Source organism: Thrips palmi, unplaced genomic scaffold (genome assembly GCF_012932325.1).
Source record: "Thrips palmi isolate BJ-2018 unplaced genomic scaffold, TpBJ-2018v1 HiC_scaffold_2, whole genome shotgun sequence".
In the NCBI taxonomy this organism is placed as follows: domain Eukaryota; kingdom Metazoa; phylum Arthropoda; class Insecta; order Thysanoptera; family Thripidae; genus Thrips; species Thrips palmi.
This window is the reverse complement of record NW_023144629.1, coordinates 10,220,676-10,244,221: the sequence shown is the minus strand read 5'-3', so window position 1 is coordinate 10,244,221 and position 23,546 is coordinate 10,220,676. Positions and strand designations below refer to the sequence as shown.

General features: G+C 42.9%; 3 protein-coding genes across 5 annotated transcripts; all 3 read right to left on the bottom strand.

The window, feature by feature from the left end:
• Positions 1-422: 422 nt before the first annotated feature.
• LOC117647018 lies at positions 423-5,301 on the bottom strand. Of its 3 annotated transcripts, none has more exons than XR_004587820.1 (2): positions 5,050-5,301; positions 423-801 (listed from the first exon to the last, which is right to left on the bottom strand). XR_004587820.1 is itself a non-coding variant. In XM_034388497.1 (2 exons), the coding sequence occupies exons 1-2, from the start codon at positions 4,932-4,934 to the stop codon at positions 780-782; spliced, it is 1,047 nt and encodes a 348-aa protein (XP_034244388.1). In that variant the 5' UTR covers positions 4,935-4,984; the 3' UTR covers positions 423-779. The 3 variants fall into 3 exon arrangements, 2 of the variants coding, with proteins under 2 accessions (XP_034244388.1, XP_034244389.1); XM_034388497.1 differs by lacking the exon at positions 5,050-5,301 and adding an exon at positions 3,913-4,984 and having other exon boundaries at positions 423-804; XM_034388498.1 differs by lacking the exon at positions 5,050-5,301 and adding an exon at positions 3,913-4,984.
• An 11,815-nt stretch (positions 5,302-17,116) lies between these two features.
• On the bottom strand, positions 17,117-19,257 carry LOC117647704. The gene is made up of 2 exons (XM_034389600.1): positions 18,289-19,257; positions 17,117-18,046 (listed from the first exon to the last, which is right to left on the bottom strand). The coding sequence occupies exons 1-2, from the start codon at positions 19,255-19,257 to the stop codon at positions 17,117-17,119; spliced, it is 1,899 nt and encodes a 632-aa protein (XP_034245491.1).
• A 2,556-nt stretch (positions 19,258-21,813) lies between these two features.
• On the bottom strand, positions 21,814-22,529 carry LOC117647703 (DNA-directed RNA polymerase II subunit RPB1-like). The gene is made up of 2 exons (XM_034389599.1): positions 22,119-22,529; positions 21,814-22,035 (listed from the first exon to the last, which is right to left on the bottom strand). The coding sequence occupies exons 1-2, from the start codon at positions 22,527-22,529 to the stop codon at positions 21,814-21,816; spliced, it is 633 nt and encodes a 210-aa protein (XP_034245490.1).
• Between the last annotated feature and the right edge of the window lie 1,017 nt (positions 22,530-23,546).

Below are 23,546 nucleotides of genomic sequence, written 5' to 3'. Positions count from 1 at the left end.
GTCCCGAATAGGTCCCAAATGGGTCACCCAGGGTCCCACCGGGTCCCGAATGGGTCCCCCACCATCCGAAATGGGTCCCCCAAGGTCTCGAATGGGTCCCCCAGGGTCCCGAATGGGTCCCCTAGGGTCCCTAATAGGTCCCCCAGGGTCCCGAATGGGTCCCCCAGGGTCCCGAATGGGTCCCCCAGGGTCCCAAACGGGTCCCCCAGGGTCCAAAATGGGTCCCCTAGGGTCCAAAATGGGTCCCCCAGGGTCCCGAATGGGTCCCCCAGGGTCCCGAATGGGTCCCCCAGCGTCCCAAATGGGTCCCCAAGGGTCCCTGGTGAGTCCCTCAGGAACCCGAATGGGTCCCCTGTTCTATTCTTGAACAGAATAGTTGTTCTCGAATATTTGGGATCACAGGAACAAAGACTCAGACTCAATGACCAAAGGGAACACTCCAGAGAGAGATTTATTATTCATAGGTTAGTTGCATAGTATGGACACCAGGGTTACAAGGCAGTGACACGAATAGTTCTCATACCCGACTTCTGGGCGGTACTGCCAACGTAATCTCATACCACTACAACACCTCCCCCTTCGAGACACTAAAGTATTCAGTTGGCAACACTTTCTACGTTGAAAGTAAACAAACACATAGCAGAATACAAAAGTTGATTATATTTGATATAAAAATACAGAGTAATATATTTGATTACATGAATAATATTTATTAACAGCTCCCATCATAACGATGTGGTTTTAGGATCTTCCGACCAAATCTTGTTGTTTGTCGTGACTCAAATGTCATCAATCCTTGAGCTGCTGGAACAGAAACAGCACGAACAGTAGGGTTAGGGTTAATGGTCACTTTCTTTTCACCAGCTCTAATATTGGCGAGAATTGCATCAGCATCAATTTCTTTATTTTCTCTAGCATCAACTCTGTCCGGTTTGGTACTAGAATGTTTCAAATGCCATGTATTTCTGCGTAACTGACCTCCCCCTAATAGTTCAACTACGTAACTTCTGTTACCAGAAAGTTTACGAACTATATTCCCTTTCTGCCATTTCTTTCCTCGTCTGACAACCACACTGTCACCTTGCGAAAAGTGTATAGGTTTACGGTTAGCATGCAAGTCATGTTGAGATTTTACTTTATCTTGCAATCTTTTTAGCACTTGCTTAACCTTCACAACTTTTGGTTCGAGATTTTTGTTTAGTATTGGGACTAAAGTACGACACTTTCTACTCATAAGTATTTCAGCTGGAGACACATTCATACCCGTTAAAGGTGTGTTATTATACTCCTTGAGAGCATCCAGAATATGCGTACCAGAATCACTGCATTTTTTAAGCATTTGTTTAGCAATATGAACTCCTTTTTCAGCCAGTCCATTGCTTCTAGCATATTCAGGTGAACTGGTTTTAATCACACTCCCCATGCTTTTTGCAAACTCATGACACTCATGTGAATTGAGTGGATTATTATCACCAAATATTATTTGTGGATTACCATGAGTAGAGAAAATAGATCTCAGTGCATCTATTACAGCTTTACTACTTTTACTTGACAGTGGTTTTATTTCTAACCATTTTGACAAGTAGTCCTCAACAACCAAAAAATCTTTGGAATTAAAATGTAATATATCAATTCCTATTTTCTGGAACCTCAATTGCGGAATGTCATGTGGAATTAGTGGCTCATGTTTATTTTTGGCACTATGTCTTTCACATGTCCGACATTCTTTTATAAATGTGGTTATGTCATTTGACATACCTGGCCAATACACAGATTGCCTGGCTCTACTTTTGGTTTTCTCAACACCCAAGTGAGCGGTATGTAAATTTTTCAAAACTTTTTTCCTGAGCGATACCGGAATGATTATTCTATCTTCCAGAATTACCAATTTATCTTCTACAAAGATATCCATTCTCAGTTTCCAATATGGTTTTACCTCATTAACAATAACTTTGTTATTTTTAGGCCAACCTTCCTGGTAATATTGCATCACAGCTGACAAACCTGGGTCGTTTGCTGTTTCTCTCACCAGATCAGCCTTGACATTGAGTGACATGTCAATATATTTTGTCACCTCATGTACAACCTCAACCATTTCTGGATCATCCTCTACAGGATCTTCCAGGCAATTTCTAGACAGTAAATCAGCTATATGCATATATTTACCCGGTAAATATTCAACTTTAGGTTGGAATCTGAGTAATTTGAGCCTCATTTTTTTCAACCTGTTGTTGGTTATTTTATAAATAGGTTTTTTGAAAATATGAATCAAAGGTTGGTGATCAGTTTGGAACAATACATCAGGCATACCCCAAATGTATTTTTCAAACTTATGGGCAGCATAGCACAAAGCCAGCATTTCTTTCTCAATCTGAGCATAATTCTTTTCTGTTTCAGTGAGAATTCTGGAATCTAAAACTACAGGTTTTTTATCTTGCAAGAGACAGCAGCCCAGTCCATACTGGCTGGCATCCGCTTGAATTATAATTGGCTTTTTGCTATCAAATGTAGCCAAGACAGGGGCCTTCGAAATACTTTCTTTTAGAGTTTGAAGAGCTTTTGCATGTGTAGGCATCCATTTATAAAGAACAGCATTAGACAGCAATTCATAGAGTGGAGCAGCAATTGTAGCCATCTGAGGAATAAATTTTCTCAGATAGTTAAAAATACCCAAACATTTTTGGAGTTGTGTTTTTGTTTTTGGTTCTTTAATTGCTTTTATTGCTCGAACTCTTTCTGGATCCACTTTGGTTTTATTTTTTGACCACAAGTGTCCCAGGAATTTTACTTCTTTTTGTCTGTACTGAATTTTACCAGGATTAAACCTAACATTCTGCTCTTTGGCCTTCTCCATTACTTTTGAAGTTTTAGATCATGATCCTCATAGTCTTTACCTGCTATAAGACAATCATCAAAATATACTATTGCGCCTGTACCCTGAAATGCTGTTTCAGTCATAAACTGGAATATTTCAGGTGCACACTTCAACCCAAATGGCATTTTTAAGAATCTGTAAATTCCATGAGGGGTAGCAAATGCACACAGAAGACTTGACTCATCATCCAATGTAGCATGCCAAAACCCTTCTTTCAGGTCTAACACTGTGAAAACCTCCATGTCTTTAACCTGACATGACAAGTTATCAACATCTGGAATTACATATTTTTGTCTGACTATTGCCTGATTCAGCAACTCCGGGTCAAGACAAATTCTTAAATCACCATCACTTTTTTCTCTAATTACCAAATTACTAACAAATTTTGGAATTTCATCAGTAACTTTGGCCACAATACCTCTTTGTACTAAACTTTCCAGTTTAGTTTTAAGTCTATCATTCACTGAAAAATGATACCTTCTAGGAGGGCACATTCCAGGTGTAACATTGGGATCAACAGTAATTTTTACTTTATTTTTGAACTCACCCAGACCTGTGAATAGTTCCTTGTATTTTTCTAGGAACACAATTTTAGACTCTGGCAGTAACTGAGACATCACTTTGACAGTTTTCACATCTTTAGACTGATGTTCAACTCTTTTTACCAGATTTAAAATTTCACATGCTTCTATACCAAGAATTGGTCTAGGATCAATTGTAGAGAGTAGGAACTCACAAATCATTTTGCCACCCATTTTGTTTCAACACTCAACCTTACTGTACCTTTAGGTGAGCTTAAAACATTCCCATAAGCCTTCAGCACGGTGTTAGTGGGATTGACAGTATACCCTTTGTCAATTATTTGGAAAACATGAAATGGCAGAATATTTACTTCAGACCCAGGATCCAACTTAAATTTTACAAAGTGAACCCCCTGAAGTTTTAATACCTCAGTGTATTCTTTTCTAGGTCTTTTACTCTCCCCACTGACAATAATTTCATTTTTTCTTTTAACAGCAGTTAACATATGTACATACCTGGTACTCGCACCATCATCTGTCCACGAGCTAAGCAAGCAATCTTGAAGTTGATTAGTCACAGTAGCAAGACTGTCAACCTTACTTTGCTTTTTAAAATTGCCAGCATTTTGTTGTCCTTTATTACGGCACACAACTTCCCAGTGATTTTTTCCATTACAAGCAGAGCAAATTTGGCCATAAGCCGGACAGTTGCCCGCCTCATGCACTCTATTACATTTTCTGCACTTGTATTTAAACAACTGTTTGTTGTCTCCCTGTTGTGATCCATTCCTCTTTGATTTATAGCCTGGACCGGGTCGGTTGTGGTACTGTGAATTTTTCATCTTTCCTCCACCTTTGTTCTTTTGGTAGGGTTGAGAGGGAATGCCATTCTTGCTACGGTTTTTGTTGAATGACTGGATAGCCTCGACATTTTGGGCATTATCGTTATCACCATTCAACTTCGGATATCGTGCCGTAGCTTCAACTGCCTTGCACAGATCAATAATATCAGATAAACTCTGATTTGACTTGGATCTCAGAGTGTCTCTTAACCTCTTGTCCCAGACACCCCATATAATTCTGTCCTTCAGCATACTATCAACAATAGTTGCGTACTCACAGTCTTTCACCAAGTTTCGCAAATCTGTTAGCCAGTTGGAAAACGTTTCCTCCTTTTTTTTATTTCGCGCATTAAACAGTTCACGACAACCCGTAATGCATTTTTTCTCCGCCGCATAGAGGTCAAACTGCTCAACAACCTTGTCATAGTTGTTTGTATAGTCATGTTCAATGACCTCCTCTCCTTGATCGTTGGTTGTTTTGGATATCAGCTTATCTTTAAAGGCATTATAAACCTCCAAAGCTTCATCCCCGGCCTCTCCCATCAGGAGTGCGCATCGAACATCCGACGCCGCTTTAGCCTTTCCAATTGCGGTTAAGAAGAATCCAAACTTCTGCTTGAAAGTTTCCCATGACTTCTGAATATTACCTGACTTTAAATTGACAGGCCCAGGGCTTTTTAGATGATTATCACCCATTTTCAGCAGAATTCACCACCACCAAGCCACAAAGCAAGTAGCGAGACCAGACCACCGTTTAACCAGACTGATTTTTTCACTTTTCTCAATCTCCCGATCAAGAATTATTACTCACAATGACAGAGCACTTGTTAAGATTCGATTACGACTGCGCCATGTTCTATTCTTGAACAGAATAGTTGTTCTCGAATATTTGGGATCACAGGAACAAAGACTCAGACTCAATGACCAAAGGGAACACTCCAGAGAGAGATTTATTATTCATAGGTTAGTTGCATAGTATGGACACCAGGGTTACAAGGCAGTGACACGAATAGTTCTCATACCCGACTTCTGGGCGGTACTGCCAACGTAATCTCATACCACTACAACATCCCCTAGGGTCCCAAATGGGTCCCCTAGGGTCCCTACGGGTCCCCTAGGGTCCCTATGAGTTCCCTAGGGTCCCTATGGGTCCCCTAGGGTCCCTATGGGTCCCTATGGGTCCCCAGGGTCCCTATGGGTTTGAGACCCTGGGAGACCCATTTTGGACCTTGGGACAACGAATGGGTCCTTGGGGGACCCATTTGAACCTTTAGAGTCCCATTTGGGCCCCTGGGGTACCCATTGGGGACCCTCGGGGACCCATTCGGGACCCTCGGGGACCCATTTGGGACCCTCGGAGACCCATTTGGGACCCTCGGGGACCCATTTGGGACCCTAGGGGACCCATCCGGGACCCTTGGAGACCTATCCGGGACCTTGGGGACCCATCCGGGACCCTGGGGACCCATCCGGGACCTTCGGGACCCATTTGGGACCGTCGGGGACCCATTTAGGACCCATTCGGGACCCTTGGGGACCCATCTGGGACCCTTGACGACCCATCCAGGACCCTTCGGGACCCATCCGGGACCATTGGGGACCCATCCGGGACCCTTGGGGACCCATCCGGGACCCTTGGGGACCCATCCGGGGACTTGGGGACCCATCCGGGACCTTGGGGACCCATTTGGGACATCGGGGACCCATTTGGGACCCTGGGGGACCCATCCGGACCCTGGGGACCCATCCGGACCCTTGGGGACCCATCGCAGGTCCATCCGTACGTCAGCCTGTAAGCCGTGAATGAAACGTGAGTACAAATCTTTGTTCTGGAATTTATTGCGGTCTCAGATTGACAACACAAATAACATTTTTACATCACTTTATGAGATTATTAAAAAGTAAAAAGTTACCACTTCACTTTTTTTGGGCTGAGCCGCAAATGTGACACTTGTGGACTATGTATCCAGTAAAGAAAGCTCTATGACACATTTAGTTTGATCCACTTTCAACAAGAGACGACGGAGACACAAATTTTCGACTAAACTACATTTGATTCAGGAAGCGGAAGAAGGGAATAATTTGACTTATCTCCAAATTGAGTTTTTATTATGTCGTTGTGCCTTAGAATGGTTTGCATCATTGCACCAAATTATTTGACTCAATTCCTTGCAGTTAAAGAAAAAATCCACTTCGAAAAAAGATGTAACTCAACTTGACCCCTTTACACTCTCATTTTAGCGGAAAATGGAAACATCTCAACCAAAGTCAACATGACTCCGTTGAACATATTGTTGATAGGAGATAACTCAACTTGTGATTTTATGTATCCATTGTAAAAAAGAATCAAGTCAACTTACCCCCCTTAATTTTAAGAACTTAAACGGAAAAAAGAGCTAAGTCCAATAAATGCACCAGAGGAACCAACACTCTGTGCTGACTATAGTTTCACTTGACGTCTCCAAATTCCACTTCGTTTAAGAAATATAAGTTGAGATGACTCTGTTTTCCATTTTAGCGGAAAGTGATAAGTCACAGATATCCTATACGCAGTGAATTGACACTCCTGATGTTCATCTCAAAATTTAACTTACGTTTTTGAACTAGTTATCATCTATAACATTCCATTACTTAGTTTTAGATTTCCCTGCTGGAAGTTTTTTTGTTGCTCCTGAATGGTCAAAATGGAGTTATCCCCTTCTTCCGCTTCCTGGATCATTTGCCCCTTTCATTTTGAGGGGGGGGGGAGATGGAGCTCCCGTGTCAAATATAACTGGGAAATGAAAATTCTCTTAACATTATCGTTCACGAAAGCCCCCCAAAAGTTTCTTCTGTGGCACCACCCATGAAAAAGACTCCTGACTTACCCTCCAGTCGTCAGTAATAGTGTAATTGCCAGAGATCACCTGAAACTGTCTGAGGCTCGAGCGGATGAGCGGGTGAAAAGTGGCTTGGCACCAAATTTATCTGTATACAATTGTTTGGCACCTCGCATGCGTATATTCTGTCAAGAACCACAAGAAACGGGCCCTGAAATCAGAGGGTTACCATTACATCAGATACACTGACTTTGGAAAGATTTAGCAGACTGTGCCTCATTCATAAAAGCATCCATATTGGAAGAAGCTGTTGACATTTTGTAACTGTTTGTGGTATTCAATTTTTTGTTCTTTTGAAAACGCGTCTTGACAGAAACCAAAAAGAAGATTTCAGTTTAAAGGTGGTTCAGTCAAACTTAACCATCAACAACACTGTAATAACAGTAAACAGAAAAACGTTATCTGGCAAAAAATGACTTGCAGCATGTGATGGAATGTTCTTGCCGAGTGACTCGACGAGTATCACCGAGACGATAAAAACGGAGCGCATTATTACACCGTTCGACCTGAAATAACAGGAAGAGTTGTGATAGAAAAGATTGCCACGCTCTTGCCGATAGCCTCGTTGTGCGACGAGCTTCGCATATTTAGGGGTTCCGACGAAGGAGGACCCTTATTGTTTTTGACGGCTCAGAATTCTTCTTCTTGGCACCCTCGCAAATCCGAAAATAATTCTCGCCACATTACTCCTCATCATAATCTAATAAAAACTGCAGAAAATTTAAAAAATTTATCGTGAAAATTTTCCGTAAACGCGAAAAACATTAATTGATCCAGGAAGCGGAAGAAGGGAATAACTTGACTTATCCCCAAATTGAGTTTTTATTTTATTATTGTGCCTTAGAATGGTTTACATCATTACACCAAATTATTTGACTGAATTCCAAGCAGTTTAGGAGAAAATCCACATGGAAAAGGGTATAACTCAACCTAACCCCTTTTACAGTCTAAATTTCATTGGAAAATGGAGATAACTCAACCTTAGTCTACATGAGTCCGTTTGACAAATTGGCAAAAGGATATACTCAACTTGTGTTTTATGAATCTAGTGTAAAAAGAATCAACTCAACTTAACCCCCCTTAATTTTAAATTTCAATTTGGAAAAAAGAGCTAAGTCCAAAAAATACACCAGAGTAACATACACTTAATGCAGACTATAGTTCCACTTGACTTGTCTCCAAATTCCACTTCGTTAGGAAATATAAGGTGAGCTGACTCTGTTTTCCATTTCAACGGAAAGTGATAAGTCGCAGAAATCCTCTACGGAGTGACCTTCCACTTTTGATTTTTTTCCAAAATTTTACTAATGCTTTTTGAAATTATTAACATCTGCAACATTCATTTGTTGTGTTGTTTAGTTTTCCCTGCTAACAGTTTTTTGTTTCTCCTGAAAAGTGGCCCAAATTGAGTTATCCATTTCTTCCGCTTCCTGGATCAATTTGCAACAATCCAAAACGAAACCGTCGGTGCTATCAAAAAAAAATCAAATAAGAAATGTTCCACTCCTCAAAACTAAACCTCCTGCTACATGAAAGTGACAAGAAATCGTCTGTTCTGAGAAAATGGTTAAAACATGAAGAAAAGTGTCCATGACAACGACTCACTGCCATCGTCCCAACTGTCAAAATTTAAAGTCGATGATAAAAGAAATTGAAAACGCCGTAAAATTCGAAAATGCCAATGCTCACTCATTGCACAGTGACCTGACATTTAAACATCTTTGAAATCTGTCATTAGTAAAAGGTTCGTAGCAGAAAAGACAAAATAAATCGATTTTCGGGGTTGGCAACAATTTTCCCGGCGTCTGCGCCCTTTCGAAAATCGCGAGGCTGAAAAACGAGTAGTCGCGCATTGAAACTGCCCCTCCATTGTTGCTGAGGTTGGATTGTTTGGCTTGCTTTTAAAGGCTGTGGTTCTCTTCTCGTGTTTTCCTTAATTCTGTAACCAGCATGACGGTTGGTTTGACAAACCTTTTAAACTCGGGAGTTCGGAACGCGGATGACTTTCGTTTGACGAACGTGAGCACTGTCAATCGCGTGATCGCGAGATGGACTGAGATGGTCATTGTGTTAACTGAATCAGGTTTGGCGAGGGGAAATCACTCGCGTAATAGTCGGGAGTAGTATTACACGAAATAGTAATAGCGTAATAGCCAAATTTTTAAAGATTTTCCCTATTTAGGGTCCGATTTTAGACTAAATCTGGATATTTCGAGCGTAATAAGCCTTCTGTAATAGCGTAATAGAACGTATTAGGGAGTAGTCGGGTCACAGTTTTCAAGAGTGATTTCCCCCTCGAGTTTGGGGATGTAAAAATAAAGGTAGGATTCAAAGTAACGTAAATAACGCTAAAATTAATGTAATTAACGTATAGATGACAGATTTCACATTGATTTCTACAACCGGAACTCCGTGCAATGCGTAAGCATTGGAATTTTTTTGAGTTAAGTTGCACTTCCTCACTGATACTTTTAATGTGATACGCACTCAACATCTTATGATCGTTTTTATAAGTATTACGATGGTTTTCATCGTAAGGTACGCATAAATTTGCACATACGTAATATGCTTAATTTTTCATCGTATTATGCATGATTTCATTGTAGTACGTATGTTCTCATTTCAACGTATGTTACGATGGCCCTTTCATCATAAGAATCTGAGGGTGTAAGTGTAAAACGATTGGCAGTAATAAAAAGACAAATGTGATTCCTCTATAATGTCGCATTGGTGGCAGCAATGAAAAGTTATTGTGTAAAGAAATGCAATAAGTTTCTTACGTTTCGGCGGTGCGATAAAGTGGTAACACAGGTTAATGCATGCAATATTTATGGCACTTATGATGCGCTGACGTTATCATTGCGCTAAAACTGCTACAAATATGTATTGCATTCGAAACGAGCTCATCACACTGGGATAACAGTGCCTTTCTACTTACGCTACTCCGTACTCGTCGACGGAGAGCAGACGACTGCTCCACTCCGTTTCATGGTTGGGTGACATGAAGCACGCTTGTTAAACCCAGTTTGCGATAGCGTGACAGCAGATGTCATTAGAAGTACTGCACTGAAAATGAAAAAGTCTTCATTAACACCCAAATTTGGGCGCCCAATTAACCCAATTTTGATCGCCCATATTTGGGTGACGATTATTCAAACCCAAATTTGGATGGAAGGTTCCCTCACCCAAATTTAACAAAGCTTGTTTGAGCTGAGCTACTTCTTTGGCCAGACAGTATTATCACCCAAGTTTGGGTGAGGATTGTTACCTGACACATACCTGGGTGATACTGATTCTCACCCAAATTTGGGAATAAAGAATACCTCAGCCAAAATTTTAGTCGTCATTATGACGCTTTCGTCTCAGTGTACAGTACTTAATATTTATGTAACCCTGCACTCGTTGCTCCAGTGGCGTGCCCAGGCCAGGAAGTTCTGAAAAGCAATGCTGAATGGTTGAAACACTGCCACCAAGGGTATGCACCTGTGTAATAATTGAGTCTCTTTGCAGTAAGTACGCGTAACAAGAGCGTAATGGCCAAAAGTCTCCGGTTTTTACCTTTTTTGGTGTTAATTGGCTGAGCGATAGCGAAGCCTGTTACTCAGGTGGGGTTGAAAAATTTTTCCTGTATGCGTGCGTGTGTGTGTGTGTGTGGGTGTCCGCGCTACTCCTCCTGAACGGCTCGGCCGATCTCGCTGAGATTTTGCACACTTTTAAGGTATGTCCTTGGCTCGGCACACGCGAAATTTCACTATCCTAGCTCAACTGGTTCGGTTTTTATAGCCGAAAAACACCTAAAAACGGCGAAAAATCGAGTTTTCTGCAGGCAGATCACTTCTGTCTGGAAGGAAGGGGGGTCTGGGGGGCGGAGCCCCCAGCCTCGGCAAGCTACAAAGTCAGGCCAATGGGGGGTCTAGCCCCCAGCCTCGACAAGTTAAAAAGTCAGGCCAATGCAGCCTAGGCACGAAATCAAATGCTGTTTTGACCTTCAGTCACGGAAATTGGTATGCGGATGCCTGCAAAAGAAGAAGCCAGGCAAGCGCCGCAGGCCAAGGTAGGTGTAACGCCAGGCGTGGATTGTCGTAACTGGCGCAGCATCGCGAAGCCTGTTACAAGACACGGTCTGGCGTACACCTACCTTGTAGCTAAAGCCTGATTAATTTTAGGCGTAATAGAGTGCAGTTGCGTAATAGACGGGTGACAGGTTTTGAGAAAGCACACCCTCTCGGTTGTCCCCAACTAGGGGGGTTATGCACGTGTTGACACTGAAGACTTTCCGTGCTATCGCTGCATTTCCTGCTTTACACTGAGAATTCAAACGCTATGAATATAGCGTCAATTGGTGCACTCCTTTTAAATTGCACACACTCTCAGAGCCATACTGACATTTTTGTCTGTACTTTTACTTAAAAATATTTCCATGTAATTTATGAACAATTTTGGCCCGTCCCGTTCATTTTTTGTAAACAAAATGACGGAGGGACGGGCATATAGTATGATCCCTGCTGTGCGTCCGTTCGTCCGCGGACTTCCCGTGGTCCGATCTTGACCAAATTTGGTATGCAGCCTCCTTGGGTGACCCTAAGAACCGCCCGGTGGCAGCAAATCCGATCCGAGCCCGGGGGCGCTGCTGCAGGTGCATCATGGTCTACATGGGGTCGAGGAGGATTTCGGCAACGGATGCAGCTAGCAGGGCATGTAGGGGTATTTTTGGAATCGGGGCGACGAGACACAAACCAACGGTGCCAGTTTCAAGCGAATCGGAGAAGTTTGGACCCGGGTTCAAATCCCAGTGGGGTATATTTTGAACATTCTTTTTTCGAGTTTTGCATTGTTTCTTAGGTTTTGAGGGCGCTGATGACGAAAATAACATCTCTTTTGATCCCAGACTCAGGTTCAAACCCGCCAGGGTTAAACAAAGGCGAAATTCACACATTTGTTAATGTACGGGACGGGCCAAAGTTGCCGATGTATATCGCTACTTTTCCTGTTTTTAGGTATCTTACTGATAAAAATCTATGTGTAATGTATTGACATTTTGTATGTTACTTACTAACAAATCTGTCACTAGTTATTTAAAAGAAGTATGGAGGCCTTCTGGGACTAATGTGTTAGTGCCTACTAAGAGATTTGTCAATAGTAAGAAAGAAACGGAGTCAGTAGTAACTAATAAATAAGTCAGTACATACAAATAAAATTCTACGTACATGATCAATATTTGTCGCTGGCATTACATATTTTTTATGGACTTGCAATACTTGTCGCTGACTAACAAGTGGTCCCACAAGCTATCCGCTCCAAAATAAATCTTGTCGCTGAAAAAATTAGCATTAAAAGTGTCGTTTAGTAACGACAAAAGTTTTGTCAGTGATTAGTCTGGTAAATTTTTATCAACAAATTTATCAACAATTTTACCAACAAATTTGTTAGTAATGTACTAAAAATATTGTCTATGGAATTGTACATATACCATGGACTTTTTATTCGTGGCATATGAACAAATTTCTAAGTATTATTGTTGCGTAAAAAAATTCACATGCGTAAATGTTGCTGCTGCTATGAACAAAAAGTCAATATGGCTCTGAGAGTGCATGCATTGCACATGAAGTAGAATGCCTTCCCATTCCCATGCATTAGCATAGGGCATATTCGGGAAGCATTGCACGTAAGATGCAACATGGCCATGGCATTGCACGTATGGTGCGATATCTCAGTGCTTTGCAACCTGATTGCACCACGTACTACATTCATAGAGTTTGGAATCTCTTTGGTTTGGTAAGAGCCTTTCCACGGGTTCTGCAGTTGTCACTCGCTGCTTAGAGTGACAGCACTGCTCGGGATTATTTTGTGCCAGAAATTAATACGATTAATTTGCTGTTAAATCTTGCACCACGAAGTTATAGTAAATTTTGTATCCATCCTGTGTTTGTAAACTTACAAAATATTCTAAAACTTTAAACCTAAAGTTTTCGTCGTTTCAGGAACTTTTTCTTTCTATACAGTAAGGAACAAAGGACGAAAACGCAACTTTTCAGACTATGAAGTTTGTTGAAAGTTTGACGTTTGTGTATTTCATGAATAACTTTATTTATGAATTATCCTGTTAACCTCAACCTTGCCCTGGGCTGGACAACATTGGAAACCTCAGTGCTGTTCTCACCGAAGACTGCCGAGGACTTGAAAGATAAAAAGAATTTTGAATTGTGTTTTCAAATTGTGTGACAATTCATCTCTAAAAAAATGCAGTTTCAATCATTGGTTTTTATTTTAAAAAAAACTACTTAATGAGGCTGATATAGCTGTTAACTTTACGCTCATCTCAGCGTTACAAACATCTACATGACAGGTATGTACTGGTTTCCCAAATAATATTGTTCAAGAAGTAAATGAGATGGCCAAGTAAACGTAACCTCTTTGAGGATGGACTGGAAGGGAAGTTGCCACTGCTGTAAATATCGTGGGATCTTCAAATCCACCTCAACTAATGCGGTCAAAACTGAGACCGCATCAGTTTGGCACACACCGCAGGAGTAAATGAAGTCAATCTTCTCCGCATCAGTTAGTGCGTCAAATTGATAGAAAATTACACCGCATCAGATTGTGCGGAATCCTCCGCATTTGTTTTCTCAGTGAGTGCAAACTGAATCGTGCACGCGGCATGCATCTTCAGGAGCATATTTTCAAGTGCACACCTAAAGATGCATGTTTGCCGGCTAAGTACACACTACTCCTGGTCAAGTATATTAGGGTGTGCACTTACCAAGCATGTACTGTGACTCCAAAGGGTATGAACATAGCGCGTATGTTGCTATGCGTTGACACACTAAATGTCATGGGATATTTTTGTCCCATTGGTTATGTAATTTTAAGCTCATCCAACTGTATTGGAATTTTAGTCCCGCCTGGTGACACACATTGTCTGACATGCCGACGTTACACTTTACACTCTAAATGTCTAACGAAGAAATGGCGCGAGAAAACGAACACTCTCATTCCAAGTGTGACTTCACGTTGAAACAGGGGGCGGTAACACCCTAAAGCGGCAGTGAGGCGAAGCTCTCGCTCCGATCTGCTCCGTGCAGGGGTCAAGGACTTCTTCGAGATTATTCAAACTAGGCTATTGTTTGCAAATCGCTTTGCACATATCGAAAGAGCATCACATAAAGGGTGCATTAGACTCATTGGCAATCCCTTACCTGCTACTTCAGCCCTCGAAAAATCAAAGTGAAAACACCGAAAAATACAATAAGTCTAATAATTAAGGGGAGGTTCTGGTGAAAACGCTATTTTTCCTAAATAGGTCCCACTGTGAAAATTTGTTAAAAATTGATGTCTTATCAAGTATTTATGTAAATTTTTCATTGCGGAGGCACATTCCATGCCCTAAACCCATTCGCAGAGCCTTTTTCTCCCATTTAGGCCATAACTTTAAAAATCTTCTTGCGCATACTATTTTGTCGTAAAGGTTGGCTTAGACATTTTTCACTTCTCGATTCATTTTCTAAAAATGCCGGCATGCACATCTCAAAATGTCAATTGCAATTTTATTCCCAAGCTTTCTAACCGAGTTGCTGTTGACAGACATAACTTTTGACCCACATAACTGTAAATCCGCATAACTGGTGACAGAAATAACGGGATATTTCTGAAAAAAAAGCATTTATTATTTAAATTAAAGTTATATTGCTACAGACATATCATTTTACAGAAATAACGAAATCGCATATACATATAACTGTTGACAGACATAACATTTGACAGGCATAATATTTGAAAGACATAACCGTCGACAGACATAACTTTTGACAGACATAACTTTCGACAGACATAAGGGGTGGTCGCCGAAGGGGTGGTCGCGGCAGGGGTGCTAGGAATGATCCGTCCGCTTCATCGAGTAGTGAAGGAAATGAAGAAGAGCAAGAGCTGCCCGAAGGATTCATGGATGAAGCTGAAATAACAGCACGGCGGACTCAGCAGCACGCGCTTCAACAGGCTGCGAATGCCGATGCAAGGGCAGCTGCTTCCGGTTCGGCAGAGGGGCAAGATGAGCAGTGCCGCCTCTGCTTTGACGGCCCTAGAAACCACGCTGCAGTGCCGTGCGGGCATCGCATCTGCTGCAACACCTGAGCGGGCCGGGCGGACGAGAGCGCCACGTGCCCACTGTGCAGGAAGGAAATTTTGATGATGATTGAAATTTTGACTGAGTTTAATTGAGTTCTATTCTTCTATTTCTCCTCTATTTAATTCAATTTTTATATATATTTTTTAATAAAAGTTTATTTCTGAATAAAGTTATGTGTATTTAAAGTTATGTGTGTTTACAGTTTTTAAACACAATAATCCTCTTTTATGTCTGACACCAGTTATGTCTGTAGCCAGTTATGTCTGTCAAACAATGTGGATAAACGGTTATGTGGATCTAAAGTTATGTCTGAAGAGAACTCCCTTCTAACCAAGCATTTCACTATAATTGATCAAAAATGTACAAAATAGACAAATTTTAGGGACTTTTCAGCTTAAAAAGCTAATAACTAATAATGTAATGGAAGTTTTGAGCTCTGCATGCCGGAATCTTTTGAAAATGAGTCGAAGAAGTGAAAAATGTCAAGGTCATCCTTTTACGACAAAATAGTATGCGCAAGGAGATTTTTTAAGATACAGCCAAAATAGGCTCAAAAAGACTCTTCGACTGGGTTTACAGCCTGGCATGTGCCTTCAAAAGTCAAATTTTAGTCTCCTCAATGAAAAATTTTATATTCGGAACAAATTATGACTGTAGGATCCATTTGGAAAATGGCAAGATTTTCACCAGAACCTCCCCTTAAGGAAAAAACCTCGGGGGCGCCATCTTTGTATAAACATTTCCGCGATTTTCTCTTTTGTACGAAGTAAAATTGGGAGTTTTGGGAAGGTCAATGCGTCTAATGCACCCTAAATTTTATGCTCCTTCGATCTGTGCGAAGCATTCTGAAAACAACACGGTCAGAAAAATGTCCGTTATTTTACGAATAAAAATCCGATTAAGTGTTATACGTTACCACGAATCTCATTTACGGACGCCAGGAGGTCCCAGGCAGGTCTCGGCAGGTCCCAGAGATAAGTCCCCGATTGGTCGCTGGAGGTCACACGCTGGTCCCTTTTGCGTCCCTGCTAGGTCCCGGATGGGTCCTCGCGGGGTCCCACCGCGTCCCTAGAGGTCCCCACCAGGTCCCTAATGGTCCTTCAGGGTCCCGATTAGGTCCTGCAGGGTTCCAAACGGGTCCCCCAGGGTCCCAAACGGGTCCCCCAGGGTCCCGAATAGGTCCCAAATGGGTCACCCAGGGTCCCACCGGGTCCCGAATGGGTCCCCCACCATCCGAAATGGGTCCCCCAAGGTCTCGAATGGGTCCCCCAGGGTCCCGAATGGGTCCCCTAGGGTCCCTAATAGGTCCCCCAGGGTCCCGAATGGGTCCCCCAGGGTCCCGAATGGGTCCCCCAGGGTCCCAAACGGGTCCCCCAGGGTCCAAAATGGGTCCCCGGGTCCAAAATGGGTCCCCAGGGTCCCGAATGGGTCCCCCAGGGTCCCGAATGGGTCCCCCAGCGTCCCAAATGGGTCCCCAAGGGTCCCTGGTGAGTCCCTCAGGAACCCGAATGGGTCCCCTGTTCTATTCTTGAACAGAATAGTTGTTCTCGAATATTTGGGATCACAGGAACAAAGACTCAGACTCAATGACCAAAGGGAACACTCCAGAGAGAGATTTATTATTCATAGGTTAGTTGCATAGTATGGACACCAGGGTTACAAGGCAGTGACACGAATAGTTCTCATACCCGACTTCTGGGCGGTACTGCCAACGTAATCTCATACCACTACAACACCTCCCCCTTCGAGACACTAAAGTATTCAGTTGGCAACACTTTCTACGTTGAAAGTAAACAAACACATAGCAGAATACAAAAGTTGATTATATTTGATATAAAAATACAGAGTAATATATTTGATTACATGAATAATATTTATTAACAGCTCCCATCATAACGATGTGGTTTTAGGATCTTCCGACCAAATCTTGTTGTTTGTCGTGACTCAAATGTCATCAATCCTTGAGCTGCTGGAACAGAAACAGCACGAACAGTAGGGTTAGGGTTAATGGTCACTTTCTTTTCACCAGCTCTAATATTGGCGAGAATTGCATCAGCATCAATTTCTTTATTTTCTCTAGCATCAACTCTGTCCGGTTTGGTACTAGAATGTTTCAAATGCCATGTATTTCTGCGTAACTGACCTCCCCCTAATAGTTCAACTACGTAACTTCTGTTACCAGAAAGTTTACGAACTATATTCCCTTTCTGCCATTTCTTTCCTCGTCTGACAACCACACTGTCACCTTGCGAAAAGTGTATAGGTTTACGGTTAGCATGCAAGTCATGTTGAGATTTTACTTTATCTTGCAATCTTTTTAGCACTTGCTTAACCTTCACAACTTTTGGTTCGAGATTTTTGTTTAGTATTGGGACTAAAGTACGACACTTTCTACTCATAAGTATTTCAGCTGGAGACACATTCATACCCGTTAAAGGTGTGTTATTATACTCCTTGAGAGCATCCAGAATATGCGTACCAGAATCACTGCATTTTTTAAGCATTTGTTTAGCAATATGAACTCCTTTTTCAGCCAGTCCATTGCTTCTAGCATATTCAGGTGAACTGGTTTTAATCACACTCCCCATGCTTTTTGCAAACTCATGACACTCATGTGAATTGAGTGGATTATTATCACCAAATATTATTTGTGGATTACCATGAGTAGAGAAAATAGATCTCAGTGCATCTATTACAGCTTTACTACTTTTACTTGACAGTGGTTTTATTTCTAACCATTTTGACAAGTAGTCCTCAACAACCAAAAAATCTTTGGAATTAAAATGTAATATATCAATTCCTATTTTCTGGAACCTCAATTGCGGAATGTCATGTGGAATTAGTGGCTCATGTTTATTTTTGGCACTATGTCTTTCACATGTCCGACATCTTTTATAAATGTGGTTATGTCATTTGACATACCTGGCCAATACACAGATTGCCTGGCTCTACTTTTGGTTTTCTCAACACCCAAGTGAGCGGTATGTAAATTTTTCAAAACTTTTTTCCTGAGCGATACCGGAATGATTATTCTATCTTCCAGAATTACCAATTTATCTTCTACAAAGATATCCATTCTCAGTTTCCAATATGGTTTTACCTCATTAACAATAACTTTGTTATTTTTAGGCCAACCTTCCTGGTAATATTGCATCACAGCTGACAAACCTGGGTCGTTTGCTGTTTCTCTCACCAGATCAGCCTTGACATTGAGTGACATGTCAATATATTTTGTCACCTCATGTACAACCTCAACCATTTCTGGATCATCCTCTACAGGATCTTCCAGGCAATTTCTAGACAGTAAATCAGCTATATGCATATATTTACCCGGTAAATATTCAACTTTAGGTTGGAATCTGAGTAATTTGAGCCTCATTTTTTTCAACCTGTTGTTGGTTATTTTGTAAATAGGTTTTTTGAAAATATGAATCAAAGGTTGGTGATCAGTTTGGAACAATACATCAGGCATACCCCAAATGTATTTTTCAAACTTATGGGCAGCATAGCACAAAGCCAGCATTTCTTTCTCAATCTGAGCATAATTCTTTTCTGTTTCAGTGAGAATTCTGGAATCTAAAACTACAGGTTTTTTATCTTGCAAGAGACAGCAGCCCAGTCCATACTGGCTGGCATCCGCTTGAATTATAATTGGCTTTTTGCTATCAAATGTAGCCAAGACAGGGGCCTTCGAAATACTTTCTTTTAGAGTTTGAAGAGCTTTTGCATGTGTAGGCATCCATTTATAAAGAACAGCATTAGACAGCAATTCATAGAGTGGAGCAGCAATTGTAGCCATCTGAGGAATAAATTTTCTCAGATAGTTAAAAATACCCAAACATTTTTGGAGTTGTGTTTTTGTTTTTGGTTCTTTAATTGCTTTTATTGCTCGAACTCTTTCTGGATCCACTTTGGTTTTATTTTTTGACCACAAGTGTCCCAGGAATTTTACTTCTTTTTGTCTGTACTGAATTTTACCAGGATTAAACCTAACATTCTGCTCTTTGGCCTTCTCCATTACTTTTGAAGTTTTAGATCATGATCCTCATAGTCTTTACCTGCTATAAGACAATCATCAAAATATACTATTGCGCCTGTACCCTGAAATGCTGTTTCAGTCATAAACTGGAATATTTCAGGTGCACACTTCAACCCAAATGGCATTTTTAAGAATCTGTAAATTCCATGAGGGGTAGCAAATGCACACAGAAGACTTGACTCATCATCCAATGTAGCATGCCAAAACCCTTCTTTCAGGTCTAACACTGTGAAAACCTCCATGTCTTTAACCTGACATGACAAGTTATCAACATCTGGAATTACATATTTTTGTCTGACTATTGCCTGATTCAGCAACTCCGGGTCAAGACAAATTCTTAAATCACCATCACTTTTTTCTCTAATTACCAAATTACTAACAAATTTTGGAATTTCATCAGTAACTTTGGCCACAATACCTCTTTGTACTAAACTTTCCAGTTTAGTTTTAAGTCTATCATTCACTGAAAAATGATACCTTCTAGGAGGGCACATTCCAGGTGTAACATTGGGATCAACAGTAATTTTACTTTATTTTTGAACTCACCCAGACCTGTGAATAGTTCCTTGTATTTTTCTAGGAACACAATTTTAGACTCTGGCAGTAACTGAGACATCACTTTGACAGTTTTCACATCTTTAGACTGATGTTCAACTCTTTTTACCAGATTTAAAATTTCACATGCTTCTATACCAAGAATTGGTCTAGGATCAATTGTAGAGAGTAGGAACTCACAAATCATTTTGCCACCCATTTTGTTTCAACACTCAACCTTACTGTACCTTTAGGTGAGCTTAAAACATTCCCATAAGCCTTCAGCACGGTGTTAGTGGGATTGACAGTATACCCTTTGTCAATTATTTGGAAAACATGAAATGGCAGAATATTTACTTCAGACCCAGGATCCAACTTAAATTTTACAAAGTGAACCCCCTGAAGTTTTAATACCTCAGTGTATTCTTTTCTAGGTCTTTTACTCTCCCCACTGACAATAATTTCATTTTTTCTTTTAACAGCAGTTAACATATGTACATACCTGGTACTCGCACCATCATCTGTCCACGAGCTAAGCAAGCAATCTTGAAGTTGATTAGTCACAGTAGCAAGACTGTCAACCTTACTTTGCTTTTTAAAATTGCCAGCATTTTGTTGTCCTTTATTACGGCACACAACTTCCCAGTGATTTTTTCCATTACAAGCAGAGCAAATTTGGCCATAAGCCGGACAGTTGCCCGCCTCATGCACTCTATTACATTTTCTGCACTTGTATTTAAACAACTGTTTGTTGTCTCCCTGTTGTGATCCATTCCTCTTTGATTTATAGCCTGGACCGGGTCGGTTGTGGTACTGTGAATTTTTCATCTTTCCTCCACCTTTGTTCTTTTGGTAGGGTTGAGAGGGAATGCCATTCTTGCTACGGTTTTTGTTGAATGACTGGATAGCCTCGACATTTTGGGCATTATCGTTATCACCATTCAACTTCGGATATCGTGCCGTAGCTTCAACTGCCTTGCACAGATCAATAATATCAGATAAACTCTGATTTGACTTGGATCTCAGAGTGTCTCTTAACCTCTTGTCCCAGACACCCATATAATTCTGTCCTTCAGCATACTATCAACAATAGTTGCGTACTCACAGTCTTTCACCAAGTTTCGCAAATCTGTTAGCCAGTTGGAAAACGTTTCCTCCTTTTTTTTTATTTCGCGCATTAAACAGTTCACGACAACCCGTAATGCATTTTTTCTCCGCCGCATAGAGGTCAAACTGCTCAACAACCTTGTCATAGTTGTTTGTATAGTCATGTTCAATGACCTCCTCTCCTTGATCGTTGGTTGTTTTGGATATCAGCTTATCTTTAAAGGCATTATAAACCTCCAAAGCTTCATCCCCGGCCTCTCCCATCAGGAGTGCGCATCGAACATCCGACGCCGCTTTAGCCTTTCCAATTGCGGTTAAGAAGAATCCAAACTTCTGCTTGAAAGTTTCCCATGACTTCTGAATATTACCTGACTTTAAATTGACAGGCCCAGGGCTTTTTAGATGATTATCACCCATTTTCAGCAGAATTCACCACCACCAAGCCACAAAGCAAGTAGCGAGACCAGACCACCGTTTAACCAGACTGATTTTTTCACTTTTCTCAATCTCCCGATCAAGAATTATTACTCACAATGACAGAGCACTTGTTAAGATTCGATTACGACTGCGCCATGTTCTATTCTTGAACAGAATAGTTGTTCTCGAATATTTGGGATCACAGGAACAAAGACTCAGACTCAATGACCAAAGGGAACACTCCAGAGAGAGATTTATTATTCATAGGTTAGTTGCATAGTATGGACACCAGGGTTACAAGGCAGTGACACGAATAGTTCTCATACCCGACTTCTGGGCGGTACTGCCAACGTAATCTCATACCACTACAACATCCCCTAGGGTCCCAAATGGGTCCCCTAGGGTCCCTACGGGTCCCCTAGGGTCCCTATGAGTTCCCTAGGGTCCCTATGGGTCCCCTAGGGTCCCTATGGGTCCCTATGGGTCCCCAGGGTCCCTATGGGTTTGAGACCCTGGGAGACCCATTTTGGACCTTGGGACAACGAATGGGTCCTTGGGGGACCCATTTGAACCTTTAGAGTCCCATTTGGGCCCCTGGGGTACCCATTGGGGACCCTCGGGGACCCATTCGGGACCCTCGGGGACCCATTTGGGACCCTCGGAGACCCATTTGGGACCCTCGGGGACCCATTTGGGACCCTAGGGGACCCATCCGGGACCCTTGGAGACCTATCCGGGACCCTTGGGGACCCATCCGGGACCCTTGGGGACCCATCCGGGACCTTCGGGACCCATTTGGGACCGTCGGGGACCCATTTAGGACCCATTCGGGACCCTTGGGGACCCATCTGGGACCCTTGACGACCCATCCAGGACCCTTCGGGACCCATCCGGGACCATTGGGGACCCATCCGGGACCCTTGGGGACCCATCCGGGACCCTTGGGGACCCATCCGGGACCCTTGGGGACCCATCCGGGACCTTGGGGACCCATTTGGGACACTCGGGGACCCATTTGGGACCCTGGGGGACCCATCCGGACCCTTGGGGACCCATCCGGACCCTTGGGGACCCATCCGGGACCCTCGGGGACCCATCCGGGACCCTTGGGGACCCATTCGGTACCCTGGGGAACCCGTTGGTGACCCTGGGGAACGCCTTGGTGACCCGTTGAGGACCCATGGGGGACCCATTGGGGACCCGTTGGGGACCCGTTCGGGTCGGGACCCGTTGGGGACCTTGGGGGACCCGTTGGGGACCTTGGGGGACCCGTTGGGGACCTTGGGCGACCCGTTGCGGACCCTGGGGGATCCGTGTGGGGACCTATCAGGGACGCAGCGAGACCTCGTTGGGACCTGTTTAGGAATTGAGTAAAGACACGCCATTTAATTTCAAAACTCTTACAATACTTACTTGATCTCCCAACTCGAGAAAGTGTTACGACTAGGTCGTCATCTTGTCCAATATAATTTCCAACCGTCGTCGAAACCGGGATGTAAGTCTGTGAAAACGACACTAGCGCCATCTAGCGGATAACTAGTTATCGAGGACTTGGCGGGGACCGATTGGGACCTAAGGGGACCTGGCTGGTACCGATTGGGACCTAAGGGGACCCAGCGGGGATCTTTCAGGGACCCAGCAAGACCTAATGGAGACGTGACGGAATCTAGTATAACTTTCTGGGACCAAGTTAGGACTGACTCAGGGACCACTCGCGACCGTGTGGGACCCACAAGGACTCAGTGAGACCCACCGGAGACGCGACGGGACCAAGTGTAACTCGCTGGAACCCAGTCGGGACCGACTCAGGGACCACTCGCGACTTGGTGGGACCCACAGGGACTCAGCGAGACCCAGCGTGACCCACCGGGGACGCGACGGGACCGAGTGGAACTCGCTGGGACCCAGTTGGGACTGACTCTGGGACCACTTGCGACCGGGTGGGACCCACAGGGACTCAGCGAGACCCAGCGCGACCCACCGGGGACGCGACGGGACCGAGTGGAACTCGCTGGGCCCAGTTGGGACTGACTCTGGGACCACTTGCGACCGGGTGGGACCCACAGGGACTCAGCGAGACCCAGCGCGACCCACCGGGGACGCGACGGGACCGAGTGGAACTCGCTGGGACCCAGTTGGGACTGACTCCGGGACCACTCGCGACCGTGTAGGACCCACAGGGACTCAGCGAGACCCAGCGCGACCCACCG